The sequence below is a fragment of the Daktulosphaira vitifoliae genome, unplaced genomic scaffold (genome assembly GCF_025091365.1).
Source record: "Daktulosphaira vitifoliae isolate Bord-2020 unplaced genomic scaffold, ASM2509136v1 Scaffold_5, whole genome shotgun sequence".
In the NCBI taxonomy this organism is placed as follows: Eukaryota; Metazoa; Arthropoda; class Insecta; order Hemiptera; family Phylloxeridae; genus Daktulosphaira; species Daktulosphaira vitifoliae.
Window position 1 is genome coordinate 26,674,001 of NW_026099576.1, and position 18,266 is coordinate 26,692,266.

General features: G+C 23.0%; 1 protein-coding gene and 1 long non-coding RNA gene across 4 annotated transcripts in view; one reads left to right on the forward strand and one right to left on the reverse strand.

The window, feature by feature from the left end:
- Positions 1-1,154: 1,154 nt before the first annotated feature.
- On the forward strand, positions 1,155-16,407 carry LOC126907764 (uncharacterized). The gene is made up of 2 exons (XR_007704608.1): positions 1,155-1,459; positions 11,944-16,407. It is a non-coding gene; the product is annotated as an uncharacterized LOC126907764 (long non-coding RNA).
- The window catches only part of LOC126907734 (potassium voltage-gated channel protein Shaw-like), an 86,175-nt gene continuing 81,786 nt past the window's right edge, over positions 13,878-18,266 (reverse strand). For 2 of the 3 annotated variants that reach the window (XM_050689295.1, XM_050689296.1), the window contains exons 10-12: positions 14,890-14,994; positions 14,186-14,298; positions 13,878-14,010 (exon numbers count right to left, since the gene is read on the reverse strand). In XM_050689295.1, the coding sequence (XP_050545252.1) occupies positions 13,894-14,010; positions 14,186-14,298; positions 14,890-14,994 (335 nt within the window). In that variant the 3' untranslated portion in view covers positions 13,878-13,893. The remainder of the gene's footprint in view (positions 14,011-14,185; positions 14,299-14,889; positions 14,995-18,266) is intronic. The other variant, XM_050689297.1, reaches the window with a different exon arrangement.

Here is an 18,266-nt window from a genome sequence, read left to right on the forward strand (position 1 = left end):
TAGATAGAATGGAAGCTGATGATCTAGTGGATACTTTGTTCTTTATATCTCATAGTAAAAATTAATGGCTGAATACTATTTTAAAATTTGGAAATTTTTAATTTTATAAAAATATTAAAGAAGTGTTTAAAAATCATAATTACATAAATATATAATATAATATAATTACATAAAATATACTTTATAATTTCTAGTATATTAATTAGAAATTCAGATTTAAATAAATATTTACACATAAAATGCTAATGCTTATTAGTAATTTACTCACACCCTTCACAATGTTATAAATACATAAAATCGTGTAAAAAGTAATCACTGCAGCAACTTTGTTTTATAAGATGGAACTAACCTTTAAACAAATGTTTATTACAAAATAATTAAAATACGTTTCATAGGGCTATTTATACAAAATTTTTAGGTTTGTGTTAATCATGAAAAATATTATGATGTCTTGTATTTACATAAGGCACTATAGGCTTTTGCACATAATGTACTTTAAAACTTAAATCAGATAATAATATTATTCCTAAATCTTTCACATTAATAACTACCTCTAGTCTAGTATAATCTATAAAATAGTAATTTATTTTTAGACAACGACACTGGTAAAATGATATAATTTACTTGAATTAACCGATGGACCATTATTAATACACCAATTAACAAATCGTTGAAGTCTTCTTGCAATTTAATACTCATTATGAGATTTTATTACCATAAATAATTTTTAATCATTAGCAAACATTAAAAATTGGCAATAATAAATTATCGCAGCTAAATCATTTAAAAAAAATTTTTAAAAATATTGGTGATAAGTGGCCGCCTTGGGTACATCAGATGTAACCGCTATAGGGCTGGATAAGTCGTTAAATAGTCTGACTACTAGAAATCGATCAACCAAATAAGAAGTTATACAATTTACTATTTTAATACTTAAAACTGATTTTCTAAGCTTATTAATTATAATAACAATAGATTACAATTTTAAACAGAACATGACATATTTAACTTGAAAAATACTATTTCTGATTTAATAGATATGTGTGTAACTAAAAAAAGTTTTAATGATAAATATATTATTTTCATAAAATTAACTGGTTTTACTAGTATTTTTGTCCTTGAAAATGGTATTTACGTACATTATACACACATTCACATTGTTATCGTGTGTAATTTAATATATGTGATAAGCTTATGTAGTATGAAGCACTTTATTCACATATTAAAGTCAGATATTAGTTGATATTTGACCGGTTCTATTGTGCCTTATGTCGTTACAAATAAGTTAAATCATTTTCTAAATCAATTTTAGATAAAATTTTGTTTTCTTGTATTCATTGTTGAACTTGTGTAACCCAAAACTGATTTAAGAAATGTATTGTTCAATCAACTGGGTTATACTGCAAAAATTAAATTATATATTTCTACATCATTAGACGAATTTTATAAAAAAAAACTTGTAAGTGATTTATTTTATAATTGTATATATATATTATATAGAGAGTTCTTATACATATGTCAGTTTTTTATTTTAATTAATTTGATATACATCATGGTTTATATAAAAATAAAAATAGTATATTGGGGAAAAATGGAGAATTACAGCTACTTTAGCAAAATCTTAAAATTCTGACAACCCATTAGTCATAAAATCTTACAATTACTAATTAAATATTAACATGTGAGGTACAACATATTAACATTTCAAATTTTTGAAATAAGTGTAATTATGTTTTTTTTTTATTAATTTTATACACATAGTTTTACAACTATATTTATTTAATAATTGATAAAATATCAAATTTACAAAAAAAAATGCTCGAGGATAAAAGATAGAAATTATATCTATGTTGCTTAACCTCAATCTAGTTTTTATATATTATTATACAAAAATAAAATTGAGTATACCAACAAAAAATTTTTTACCAAGAATTGTTATAATTTAATATTAGGCTTAACTTATTGAAAATTGTTTGTATAAATTACTTATGAAACACAATATAACATCGTCTCAATTTATTATTTAGATATTTTCCAATCTAAATGTTACAATAAAAGCTCCTTAACATAAGAGCTCTATAATTTAAAAAATAAGAAGAATCTTTTAGTCTACTATCCTTTCATGTACATACTATTAAAAGAATAATCTTCTTACATTTTGGTGCAGTTAAATTTTATATTTTTTACCGCCAAAGATGATGCTAATTATAATAGATTATTATTAAAGTGAATATATCAAATGTTTTAGACTTTTAGTGCAAATGATACATGTAATTATTTTAAACCATCAATTTTTTTATATAAATTATCTACATCAATATTATAAATTTAATATATAGCCTTAATAGTAGAAAAACCTATGTTATGTTGTGCATTAAAGGGATCAAATATTTAAATATAATATAGTTCATTAATCTAGTAAACCCATTTATATTAATGCTTCGATAATAATTATCTATTAAACAGATGATATTACAAAAACAAAAAAAGATGAACACAAAAAATATTTTATGGCAGATAAATGGAGATATATATGAAACTAACAAAAGCCAAATAATCGGTAGGACTTGATGCTCAATGAACATACAGGCCTGAGTGCATGATCAGTTCTTGCCCTCCTCTATAAAAACTAAAACTAACAAAAACCAAAAAAAAAACCACAAAAATTATTAATTTAAGAGTAATCGAGTGGTAGCATTATAAATGTTATTCTGTATTTAATAATGAAATATTAGATTTAAACATATTTTTTTTTTACGTGAAGCATTTTTTAATTGTACTTAATTGTATTAAGTAGTCAATTAACAAATTGGTAATAGAATTAAGCTGAGTGTACCAAATTTACGTGTTTGGTGTGACAATTCAAACCATTTTATACTTATTTTGTTGAATGTTATATCCTCATACAAGTGCTTTTAATGAGATTTAGTATTTCATTAATAGATTTTTTTTATTACGTTTCAGATATACAGGATGATTTTTTTATCATAACCCATTCAATTACTTACAGAATAATTATATTTAAACATTTTTTTTTTTTTGGTTATCTTTAGTTACACACTATTTTTGAATTATTAACTATGTAATACTTTTTAAGTTCATCCCTTATGCCTGGTAAGGGTGTCAACTTTGTTTTTTTTAATGGGAACACATATTTTGAATTTAATAAAATGTTTGAATTTTTAATTTAATAGTAAATGGCATTTGAATTTTTAATATAACTTTATTTGTTTATTAGATATAAACATTTAAAGTTTCAAATTTTTGAGTTAATATATAGGTATAATACACAAGGGATTACAAATACAGGTAGCTAATTGGATTTTTATGACATTGCAGTCATAGTCACGGATTGTTTATTATCAATTATGACTATCAATAGATATACTTTTTGTATTATCAGTTAGTGTATTTATAAACTCACAACAATATGCCTTACTACCATTGATAATAACAATTCTGTGTACCTGCGAATATTGATGTCATAAAAAATCAATTAGCTACCTGTATTTGTAATATCTTGTGTATTATACATATATATTAAGTCAAAAATTTGAAACTTTAAATGTTTATATCTAATAAACAAATAAAGTTATACTAAAAATTCAAATGCCATTTACTATTGAATTAAAAATCCAAACATTTTATTAAATTCAAAATATGTGTTCTCATTTAAAAAAACAAAGTTGACACCCTTAAAAGGCAAAAGGGATGAACATAAAAAGTTTTAAATAGTTAATAATTCAAGAATAATGTGTAACTAAAGATAATAAAAAAAAAAAAATGTTTAAATATATTTATTCTGTGAATAATTGAGTGGGTTATGATAAAAAAATCACCCTGTATATAGTGATTATTAAGTTTAGAATAAAATATTGTGGATTGCCAACATCAACTCTTTTTATAGTGCTGTGGCCACGTGGCAGATAATTTTTTTATTTACTCTTCATTTTATTTATTCTACAGCTATATTTATAGATCCTTCAGTTCGATTGAAAAAAATTTTCAATAATGAAATTTTTATTTTTAATAATCCTGATAATTTAATTTCACATCCATACTCTGAATTTATTGTAACTGGTTATGACAATGAAACAACACTTTACACGTATGAGATAAAAGACAATGATAATTACCATGAAAATTCAGATACTTTTAGCAATATTATTGAATATAAAAATGAATATATTTGGAATATTAATGAAATTTATCCTAATATGATAAGTGCAAAATTTTTCACTGCTCTTAAAGATGGAATTAAAAGAACCTACGAAAATGATTTTTATATTCCAGAATTTAAAAATTTTCATTTCAAATTTCACAATAATCTGGCTATACCTAGTAAATTTCATAATAAAGATATAAATATCTTTTATCATGGAATCTATTGATTTTATTGCTATACTAAGTATGTTTCAGGAACTAGACATCGGTTGCTTTGTGATTACTTGATATACTGGATCCCAGACACTGATGATGGTGTTTTATTAAAATTACGTTCACTATAAAAAATTATCCAACAATTTCCTTGTGTCAGTATAGTACTTTTAATATACATGTTATTTTTACTAACAAGTAGTATAATTTTGACATAAATTATTGAAAATTCGTATACTATTATAACATTTTAATCATTATTTATCAATAGTTTCTCTAACATTGTATACGTTAAAACACGTGTATGTGAAAATTCGGACATATATTTTAAGAGTATAATTATTTATCATTGATAATCACTTTTAAATTATTTTGTAAAAGGCTTAAAAAAAATTTGATTCTATAATTTATATATTCTACACGAAACATAAAACAGTGATTTAAATATTCATCTGGTGCATATTTAAAATTTAGTTCCAAAATAACAAGAACACTTTTGTGTTGACCTCTTCTATTATAAAAATTATTCTATAGTAATTTTACTATATTAAATTCAATAATAATAATTATAGTAATAGTTACAAAAATTACTGTAATATAATAGTAATTTTTATGATCTGCATAAAAATGAAAAGCCATTTAAGTAATTAAAAATTGTTTTACTAACAGCAAGTTTATTTTTTATAAAAAAATGTAATATTTTTATATTTTTACCATGCAAGTTAAAAAATATTAACACGAATTTTCTGTTTTCAATTATTTTATTGAAAATGGTACTATTAGAATATTAAGTAAAATAATGTATGAAAGGTCATTAAAAATTATTATAAGCATAAATCGTAAATTTGTCTAGCCCTTCTAAAATTAAAAAAAAAATTAGAATGGGGTCAAAATCATTTTAACCCATCTTTTTTTTTATAAGTTTGTGACTTCAAAAATAATATTCATTACAAAAATTTCTAGTTATGGCACTGATTTGAATTGTGTAATAAATTAATAAGCATTGTCGCAGACAAATGTTGAACTAGTTATGAACATAAACGAGTTTAAATACGCCAAAAGAGAGTATAGATGAAGTTGTAAGTTTTAAGAAAAGAGCATTTTTTATTAATTTTAAATATAAAATTAAGTTAAAAAAAGGATAACTAAAGGAAAGAGAAATAATGGGAGTTATCGCTGTTTATTCAGAAAAGCATTAAAATATATTTTAAATCAAAAAAGAAATTTTATGTATGACAAAGTTTCAACAGTGGTCTCTATAAGTGTCAATCATTATTGTCACATTGAAATAAGGTCAAGGCTACTTCATTAAAATACAATTTTGTTTTATATTATTGTTTAATTAAACTGATATAGTAACATCACAGTATCGCTGCTTAAGTGTTCGTACTAACTAACGATATTTATTCTATATTTATCTAGGTTAGCATAAAATATAATTTACTTATTTTAATATTAAAATATAATTTCTAACAATTTCGTAGACAATAATGTTTCGTACTATTTCTATATAAATTTTTTTATCCATTGATTATTTATTTTTATTTTGTGCATTTTATACTATTATTTATTAGTATTTTGTGTGTTTTATAAAAATTATGGTGAATGTTATTGTTACAATATAACTTTCTTATTTATTATGTTAATTAATAATAAATGTGTTAAATTTTTGTGTTATATTAATCAAGAACCCATTTTTTTATTGAATCATCCATCTTAGTGAATTAAGTGTTCTTATAATAGATATATAACAATTGTAATAATTATTTTTATGAATTTAAATTAAAAATATTCACCAATTAAAAAAATATAATATAACATGTTTTTTAAAGCTTTCAATACATATTATTATAACTCTACAACTATGTTTTATTACTATTAATTTATCTGCATAAAAGTACTTTAAAAAAATATGAAAACCACTCTTTTCAAAAATTGAACAAAAATGTTGTTATATTTAAAAAAAAATCAAATTTCATTAAATTTTCACTTGTAGTTTTTTTCTGTTTTAGAAGACTTGCCAGGCTTTCTTCTTAAAAAAATGTAAGAGTTACAATTTTATTTTAAAATAATTATTATCAAATCTTCCGAACAATAAATTTTTGTTTACAATGTGTCAAAATTTTATTGAATGTTTAATTATGTTATACTTTTATTATATAAATAAATGATTTATTAAAATAAAATAATAAACAAAACTTAGAGTATAATTTAAATTACTTTCTAATTACTATAGTTTCAACTAAAAAATCATCATCAGGTTTGTAATTGTTAATAATATAATTGTTTGTTTAAGGACTCATAATGTTTGGCCTAAAAAATTGACTAAAAAAACACTTCAACAGTTTTTATGAGTTATTTTATTTATTATATGTATATATATATATATAGTAAGCACAAGAAGAGCCTCTATAAAGATTGCTTTACAAGTCAATATTCCCACACTATTTTTGAGCAATATTAACAGTATTATCATACAATATATTATACAATTGAGTTCTCCCTTGGCAACATTAGTAAAAAATGTTTCCCATTGCATCTTATCATCCCAACACCGGACGACAGTCAGAGAAATTAAGTATTACCTCAATATTGTAGAACTCACATTTGAGAATATACAAAATCATCAATTAAGGATAAAGAACTCAATATTTTAAAAACTATTACATATACTATTTTTTTAAAAGAAAAAAATTTTTATTCAAAAAACTACAATATTATGTAATTAAATAATTTTTTTCATCCCATCAAGGTTAAAAAACCTAAACTTTAATTTTCTTTAATGAAATTTCATATTTTGAATTTCATATTTTGAATTTCATAATCAGAGACAATATTAAGAAAAAATCATGGGAAGTGTAGTCTTTAAATGTGCTGACTATTCTTTTAAATACTTATTTCTCTAATAAAAATATTAGTTATACTTTACTACTTTTTATTAATTATCAAAAAACTATTAATCAAATTAAAACACTACACTTGATAAAAATTGCGTCAAATTAATTTTATCAAAATATCTTTATTATTTTTTACAAAAAATCATTTCATTAAAATTTTCATATGTAGAGTTTATATTAGGATTCTAATTTGTATTTGCGCATAGACTTTATTTTGTATATTTTATTAAGAAATGTTTTATGTTATAGATAAATAAGTTATACATAAATTTCAGGACGGTTATAAGTATAGTTTGTACATTCATTATTAGAATAGTATAGTATTAATAATTTTATTTATCTCATATATGATGTATAAGTCTATGAGTTTATCGTAAAAATTGGGTTCCATCAATGACAACTGTCCAACGTCAAATCACAATAACCAATATTTTTATCGAAATAAATTGTTTACATAGTCCAGGTATAATACCTGCCGAACTTTTTTGTAATTTTTCTATAATATAAATACAATTATTATAATTAGAATATTAATAATTATTATGTATACTAAGGACGTATTTAAAAGGGATATAGCGATTGCTCCCCTTGAACACTTGAATTTTCTATTGCAAATTTGTTATTTAGTATATAGTAGTGGTCATTTCCCATGGTGCCACAAAAACATTTTTTATTGACAATTCTTATTATTTGTTACTAGCGATAGCAAGAATAAATACCGATGATAATTTGTAGCCCTTTGAAACAGATTATTGTTACCTCCGGTACTATTTCAATCAAATTAATGATGAAATTGTTTTCTAAATCAAACCTTTAGACAATATAAAATATTAAAATACAAAAAGTCGATCTAATAAAAAAAATATGAGATTTAAATTGTTTGAATTTTTTTTCTTCCATATCGTCAAATTAAAAATAAGGATTCAAATTAAAGAAGATTAAAATTTCGGTCTTTTAACTCTGAAAGGAAGAAAAAAAATAATCACATATTATTTTAGAGTTATTTGAATCTATTAATATTTTTCTTTACAAAAATTAAAATACTCAATAGTTTCTGAGAAATGTGTGTCTTACCCTTAATTGTTCACTCTGTATACATGTGAGTTTTAACATCGATGCTTCAAAATATCGCATATTGTTTCTTTATGAAGAAATATGAAAAGTTTTTCCCTCCGTTCAATAATAAAAGTAAATCTTCCCGAAAAATACAGAGTTTAAATTAGTGAATGATATAGAGAAAATATTAAAAATACTACACTGTAGTTCAAAATGTATTCTTGTAAAAATAATTATACTGTATATTAATTATCTAGTCTATTGCCTATTACACATTAAAAATATTTTTATATTTTACGATTTAATAAAATTTTAATTCTGAAAATTTCGAATAAATTAAGTAGATTATAATTTATTAATTAGTTATACCAGAGTCGCTATTTGATGAAAGTCAAATATTTTCCTATAAAGTTTTTCAATAAATAAAAAACGGATATTTAATATAAATATCTTCGTTAGTTTTTTTTTTTTTTGATATCCTTAATATATTGTTAGGGATATAATAATCAAACAATATAGAATATTTTACAAATACTTTCACTTGGATTTTNTTATATCCTTAATATATTGTTAGGGATATAATAATCAAACAATATAGAATATTTTACAAATACTTTCACTTGGATTTTAAAAATTTTTGTAACCCATTTGACTAAAAACTCTTTTTTATTAACTACTAAGAAAAAACTTATGGTATCATTTAAAATGTAACTAATATCAAAACATCTAAGTTGAAAACACCAACTAATTAAGTCAATTGTCTCATAAATTACTTTCACCAATTATACTAATTGTCAAAATATGCATTAATAAAATAAATAATTTTATTAAATTAACTAGTTTTACTAGATCTGATGTTTTCGTCATTATTGACCTAAATGATATTCTAGTACATTATACAAACATTTACATTAAAGTAATGTCGATTTGTCGCATTCATGTAACAAATTCAGAAGTTAACTGTCGTTTGTAAAATCATTTTGTGTTTCTTGTTGTTAAAATAAATTTTAGAAATTTTCATATTAATTTCTGGTACAATTTCGTTTAATTAAATTAATTTTGAAAATGTACTTGAATAAATTAAAAACTGTATTTCTTCAATTCGTTGTTTAATTAATAACACTACAAGAATCATTTTGCTTACTAGTATAATTACACAATTTATCAGAACAATTCATTTCATACGGATGAGTTTTGTAAGTCATATCTTATAATTATATAACCTATCACATTGAGAAAGTTCTTTTCACAATATATATATATATATTATAATAAAAACTGCAGCACTACAGGTCATTGGTTCATTTTTCACAATTTACAATTTATAATGAATTCAACGATATTTGTAAATAGTTCATAGTTTGTAATATACGGTGTCCTGTTTATATTTCCATTCTTATGACCAAAATATGTTTGTAACAATATGTCCACGTTTGTTTTTTAGATCATTGTTTTTGAGCCATTATTTTATGTTTTCTTTTTTTATGTCCTAGTTTTTTTGTCCAAAAATGTTTGTAAATTTTATTTTAAGTTGAAGTTTTAATTTAAAAACGAAATAGTAGAAAGTGTTTGAAAAAAACAATAAATTAGCAATTTACAGTAGTACAACACTTACAGTAGTCTTTTACGGATACGTTGAATTAAAGAATGCCCTATTCTTCATCCTCGTCTTCAAATGAAGATAATACTTCTTCCGTGAAATTTAATTTTAGGCGATAGTTAATTACTTTTTAAGGTATGTTGAAATATTATTCCAGTCCTTATAATCCTGACAGTTTCGTATAATTACTTTAAAGTGTAAGATTTATTAGCTGGATATGTAATATTATGGTAGCAATGCAAAAGTTGATTTATAAGAACAAAAACATTATATACTTTTTTTTTCACGTAATCAAGAAATTTTCATAAAAATGGATGGACAATAGGTATTCAAAAGATATTAAAAACTTGAAACCACTCCTCCGTGTCTTTTGTACGAAAGTTGTTTAAATAAGTTCCAAATATTTAGAGAAAACCGTGGAGGAGTAGCACACTTTCTACCCCAAACTTTTATATCCCACAAGTAATTGATAATAATTACTATTACTTCGATTATATATGAAAAAACACATTACACAAACAGGAAATACTACGTATAAGCAATTTCTACATAAAATTTTTGTATAAATACTGTGTATAAGTAATAATAAATGTTTTCAAAACACATTCCATTTGATAACCATGATACTTTCAATAAGTATGTTGTTGATTAGTATTATTGTAAAAATTCGACAATGTATATCACAGAAAATTGACATTATGTTACCAGCTCTATTTTTTACTTGACATTACCTTTAATGGATAAAATACATTTATGATCATATTTTTAGACATTCTATTGGTCGATATAAGGTCTTGGTAGATAATAAACGTGATATTTTTTATAAATTAGTATAATGGATATTTTATCGGTTTAGGTGAAATATCTGTAGTATATTTTAATTATTTATTCTAAAATATTTAGATATCATGATGATTTTATGAATATTTAAAAAATAACATTGATAAGTATTCTCAATAACTTCAATGATTATTGTCTATTGCATGTGTTATTACTAAATATAGTGTTTTTGAATGCAGTTTAATTTTATGCTTTTAATATATGACCAATATGTTTAAAACTGTATATATAACAGAAGTTTATAATTTTACAAATTTAATTATATTAAAACTTATTTTTTTAATTTCTCGATATAAGATTTCTTATATGATTACCGTAACCTTAAAAAAAAACAAAGAAATTTTAATAATTATTTTACCACATAAGACATAATGATGCTTTTCAAGTGCATTAGTGTCGTTTTTTCAGCAATACAAGAGTTTTAGAGTGAGTAGAATGAGGTAAATAAATACAAAGTCGCCAATTATTTGTGTAATAGAAATCATATGACAATACTATTAATACAAATAGGTATACAAAACGATAATGCAAAATATCAATAACAAATAAAATATACACGACTGACCGACTAACGATTAATAAATACAAAAATTTACAAAATATTATGACATTACAAATAAATTAAGAAGAATGTTTTTGTCATATTTGAACTAATAAAATAAAAAACACATTTTTGAAATTACTTTTCTAAATAAAAGTCACGATGAGAAGGATTACTAATTGATCGTTTAATAAATATTATTCATTAATGACTCATTGATATTATTCTTAAAGTAAATATACAATTATACATAATTCGTTATTTTGTGTATACATATGTGGCGTAGTAGATCAATCGGTCACCGCCTTAGCGTTAATGTTCAGCTGCGTTGTTTGGTGTTGGTTCCCAGATGGGTGACCATACGGGAACTTTGACAGTGACATGCATCTTGCTCCTCAGCCATAACTAAGGTTGCAGGTTAACACCTGGTGTTAAAACCTGTCAAATCGTAAAGTAGAGTTATTCAAATATAGTTGGAATAGAAGCTAAGGGGATGATGATATGATTCATTATTTTAGACCCAAATTACTAAACTCTATATCAAAACCTGCTGATAACGCATTTTTTAATACTAAATTATTTGAATACTATAATACAATATTTTATTAATAGAGTTTTATTTTACGTTTCAGATGCATCGTGATTTTCAAGCATAAAATAAAATACATCAAATTACAAATATGAACTCTTTCAATTATTTTTCATTCACAAGGAAAATAAGTATATTTTTAATTTTGAATATTATGTATTGTTCGACTGAATTTATAGATCCTGCAGTTAGATTAAAAAAGATCTTCAATAATGAAATTTTTATTTTTAAAAATTCAAATAATGTAATCTCACATCCATATTCGGAATTTATTTTAACTGGATATGCTAACCAAACAGATATTTTTACTTATAAACAAAAAGACAGTAACTATTACCATGAAAATTATCATACTTTTGGCAATATTATTGAATATAAAAATAAGTATAAGATGCATATAAATGAAATATATCCTGACTTATCAAGCGAAGAATTTTTTAAAGCTCTCAAAAATGGAATCAAAGGAAATTATGAAAATGATTTTTATGTTCCAGAATTAAAAAATTTCAGTTTTCAATTTGAAACAAAATTGTCTATACCGGCTAAATGTTATAATAAAGATATAAATGTTTTTTATCATGGAATACGAGGATTTTATTGTTATACTAAGTATGTTTCAGGAACTAGATATCAATTGTTTTGTGATTATATAATATACTGGATCCCAGAAACTGATGATGGAATTTTATTAAAATTAAAAAAATAACTAACATATTTATTTTTAATATCATTTTGAATTTGGAAGATTTATAACAGATCTATTTTACTGTCACATTTTAAGTTGCATGTATCATAAGCCAGTTTAACATTTATATCGATAGTAGTATTTAGTTCATATTATGTTATACTTAAATCAAAATTTCTGGTAGATTTTTATTTTATAGTGTTTTTTATGTATTCATACCTGTAATTTCTTTGTAAATTATTATTTAGATATTATTACATACATACATTTGTTTGATCATTTTTCTTTTTTAATTCAAGGTATATTTAATAAATATTTTTATGCATAAGGATACTAATAATATATATGATAATTAATTATAAATCGTGTAATTTAAAGTTTACTATTTATTGTTATTAAGTAAATAAACAAATAAAATATCACAGAGTATAAACTATTATGTACAATCGAAAATAAGTATATTAACATTATCCAATTATTAATCTAATAAATTATTGAAAACTCAACTTAACATAAATACAATTAATCTTATGTTTTAAAACATAGTACGAAAAATTTGTAGTAACTTGTAATAAGGATTATAACAATGAAGTGGTAGTAGTTTAACACATTATCTAGACAATTTATTGAAAACATTTGGTTCTTTATTTACAAAAATTAAATAAATAAATTTAATTTATTAAAAAAATGTAATTTATTCTCAGAATTGTATCAAAATGTTTAATCTTTTAACAAATTCAATAATTTATTTCACTATTAATATGTTGACATTCTAAAGTACATATGTGCAGCGAAATTCCAAATTTTTTTTAGAAAATTTCAGTATTGTTATTATGAAATATTTGTTGTTTTAAGATGATGATACTTTTAAAAATATTAGCTTAATTTTGAAAATCAATTAACTTTTAAACTCGTTGATTTTTATTTTTGGCAAATGATATTGTGTGTAGAATTATTTTATTTATACATTTAATTTATTGACAGATAAATTTTATTAAATTAAAATTTATTTTTTATTATACTGCCCTGGTTATTTTATTAAATCTGTAATTTACTAGAATATATATTTAAAACAAAAAAAAATAAATCATTTTTTTTATTAATAAAATTATTAGTGTAATTATAATCATTCAATAAACTCGGAGAAAAAATATTATGGTGTTTAGAATATAAGTAATTTTACAAGGAAAAATACAACCTAATACATAATAAGTAGCATTGAATTAATATTTTTACTAGTCCATTCTCAAAATGATGTCCCATAATATTCAGAGAACCCTGTATAAAACACATTTATGAGCAAAATGTTCACGAAGATGAAGGGTTAACAGAGTCAATTCCTGATGATGCTGGTAATGATGATGTTCTCTGCATTGCTATGTCTTGAGGCCTGGGATCTTCACCAAAGGATGCCAGAAGACTTGGCTAAAATATAAATTAGAAATTATTTCATACTAAGTTATAAATAATACGTTTCATTGATGGACATTTTCTGTACGAGTGAATAATTATGTTCAATTGGGTATGAAGTTCATCAATTAAGAATAACATATTTTTATAGCATAAAAATGTACAAAAGAAAACATTTGCTTCCATTCACCTGTAGTGGTAAAAAAACAGATTCAATTGTTGCAGCTCGTGGTTGAAGTGGCGCAGGAGCTACTGTTCCACCACGACCATTCAATACGCTTCCTGAATATGTATCTTGAAGACCTGAAAATTTAAAAATAACTTACAATACATTGACTTCGTTAAAAAGAGATTCAATTGATATAACTTTTTATATTTTTAACGAGACTTTAATAAAGTTTTGTAATATTTTACATTTGGTAAACATAATATTAAATATTACGTTCTATTAATATTATGAAATTCAAATAACTTTAGTATAAATAATTTTATAGAGTATTTATAATCTTTCATAGGAAAATTTTCGATACAATTATTCATTTTTAATTAAAACTTTAAAGATATAATATAAAAAATTAGACTATAGAATTTCTATTTATGTAATTAAATATATTTTTAAGATCAATAAAACTATTTTCTGTTGAAAAAGAAATCCATTAAGTATCATGAGTTAAGAAAAGATTAGTAAGTTTGTTTATAATACTGTATATATATATATATTAAACCTAATGAAAAACATTAAATTATGAAGAATAATTTATGATTATACACAAAATATTTTTTAGTTTTAATATTTTTTTACTTTAATTTATTTGCTTTTATAATTTATAAATTATATGTTATGTCTCACTAATAATGACCCACTGAAATTATTTGTAATTAATTATAACTTGCCTGATATTTTTGGAGAATTATATGGTAAAAAGGACTGAGAAGAAATGCCAGGTATTTTAGGCGCTTGAAATGCCATACTCAATACATTCATCCCGTTCAAATTACCTACAAATAAGATATATTGCTTTATATTTTTCGTTTATTATAAGAATATTTTAACTTTGGTTTTTTAGCTTTGAGACATAACTAGAGAGATTTTAGTTTTACTCATGTTTTTTTTTTTGTGTCAAATTATTAAAAATTACAGGATCAATTTTGATATTAGAGACATAAAATATCACAAATGTATGTACAATTAGATCTAAGGTACCATAGTTTTGAAAAATTCTTCTAAGTTCTCTTTTATACCTATGAATTTGCAAGAAAAATACTTTTGTAATCACAATTAATGAATGCATTATGTTGAAACAAATATAACAATACTTTTTGATCAAACAAAATGTTATTTTGAATTTAACTTAAACCACGTACACTTAAATTATTATAAAATTTCCATACTTAATTAAATAAAATTAATGAAATGCATTTGCATTTTTTAAATTTTAAACAGTTAAAGGACGTTTTGAGTTTTAAATTAAACCTTATAAACGCAAGTATGGGGATAATGGACAATTCAATCCTTTTCCGAGAATAAAACATTTTATAGAGGTTTAATATAAAAATATAATATACCTTTAGAGGAAATAAAATATCCATATTAAGACATAAGGGATGACATTTTTAGCAAATAAAACGTATAATATAATTTATAATATTTTCAAATGTTTTATGATAAAAATCACAGACATATTTTAAAGGCTTTTAATGTTGGAATTATTTGATAGTAGTTTTCATCGAAATATTAAAATTTAGTGTAAGGTTTTAAGAGAGATACAAGTAATGCCGTCATTTGGTCAATAGCATCTACCTTTATATCTCAATAAAGCCTAGAATTATTTACATAAATAATAAAAAGCGTTTATTCAATATTCTAATTATCTAGAATGTTCATGAAAACAGCAATAAACAACTGTTACTGATTAGGTTGTTTCTATTGCATATACAACGTGAAAGATAGGAAAATTAATATATTTTAACCATTAATATCAAATTAAAAATAGTAAGAAAGAGATTCCCAAGATATAAAAAATTAACGTACGCGTAATGATAAATTAAAAGTTTTAATAAACATTTCTTCAGTTAACATATAAATACTGACATAGAAATGATTTAATAATAGATTAATTTTCACGTAATGATTATATGTTCTAATATTACTTAACTTATTAATTATTTAAGACCTAATTTTATATATTTACTTAATAATGACATCACATATATTATCTAAAGGTTTCAGAAGAGTAGACTAGACAATTGCCCCGAGACGCGCAATTACAAATATTTAACAATACATTAATAACAATATTTATACACCAATTATATTTTTAGTGATGGATGAAGTACCATGGTGATATTTAAAGGTAAAGATCACGTACAGGAGTGTGGAAATTATAGAGGCATAAAGCTTATGAGTCATAGTATGAAAATTTGGGAAAGGTAATAGATAAGAGAATAAAAAATAAGACATCGGTATCTAAAAACCAGTTTGGATTTATGCCTGGTAAGTCAACAATGGAGTCAGTATTTTGTGGGAGGCAACTAGTAGAAAAGTTTATGGAAAAGAAGAAAAATCTGTGTATAGTATTTATAGATTTGGAGAAAGCGTATGACAGAGTACCGAGAGAGGTTTTAAAGTGGGCATTAATGAGAAAAGGAGTCCCGAAAACGTACATTAACATAATAAAAGATATGTATGATGGCACTTGTACCAGGTAAAAAGCGTAGAAGAAGTATCAGAAGGTTTTCGGGTAAGAGTAGGAGGGCACCAAGATTCTGCTTTAAGCCCTTACTTATTCTCTATAGTGATAGATGAAATTACTAGAGAAATATAAGGAGAGGTGCCGTGGTGCATGTTGTTTGCTGACGATATAGCGTTAATAGGAGAAAATAGGGAGGAAATTAATCTTTTTAATTAAAATTAAAAATTAATAGAAATTAATTACTATAAAGAATAAGTAAGGGCCTAATGCAAAACCTTGGTGCACTCCTACTCTTACCCAAAAACCTTCTGTTATTCTTCCTACGCTTTTTACCCGGGTACAAGTGTCATCATACATATATTCTATTATATTAATGTACTTTTTCGGGACTCCTTTTCTCATTAATGACCACTTTAAAACCTCTCTCGGGACTCTATCATACGCTTTCTCTAAATCTATAAATACCATACACAGATTTTTCATTTATTGTTTCATTAATTAAATATCAATCAATTAATAATCATATTTTTCATGCTTTTTAATGAGTACCTTATTTAAATGGTATAAATGATATAAATAGTTTAAATTATTTTTATTGTTTTTTTTTTTGTTAAAACCCGCAGTAACTTATGCTATTTGGTTTGGAATATTGTGTTTTTTTTTTTTTTTTTTTGAAAAAAAAAATATCTTNATATTGTGTTTTTTTTTTTTTGTTCTGAAACATAATGGATTTTTCGTTTATGAAATTCAATCTATTTGACTCGTTTAGTTTTAATTACATTTCTGTAGGTTGATGGCTGGTTTAAAAACCTTTCTATTCGCAAAGGTCTGCCAAATGGTTAAACATAGTTTTGGCAAAGATTGCAGAGACAAAAGCCACATATTCTACTCAAAATTCAGCCATAATTGCGGTTAAAGTTTTATATTGCGAATGATATTATTATAATAGTTTAATGTTTCATCGGTTACAATATATATAGAATGATTCTGTAACTACAATTTTTTAAAATATAAATTTTTTTCTACCTAAGTCTAATATATTCTTTTGCTATATAATTATCAAAAAAATATTTAGGTCTATCCTCTCCTCTTACCCAATAATAATTAATCAACTTTATTTTTTTTAATGATAATATATAAATTCATATGACATTTACACTAGAAAATGACTGATAGATAACAAATATCGAACTATTATTGCGGATGTTTTGAACATTTTAAAATACATTAAATAAATAAAATAAATGCGATTATAGCTATTTAATCATTAAGCAATTTTTTTAGAAATTTATCCCAGCCATATATAATAAATTAATTCAAAACTTTTAAAATAATAGTTTGAATGATGTAATATATACGGAAAATATATATTATATACTTTCGTAGTTACGCGAAACAAATATGTAATTTTAATTTTGCTTAAACTTAGATAAAATTCATCAAATTTGCAAAGTCAGTATTTTTTCCTTTCTTAACTGAGTTGAAAAATACTCCTTTTAAACTCAAAACCCATTGTCTTTATGCAAGTTATCCAAATAAATTTACTTAAATATTTAATTATTACTTAATCTGGAGTTT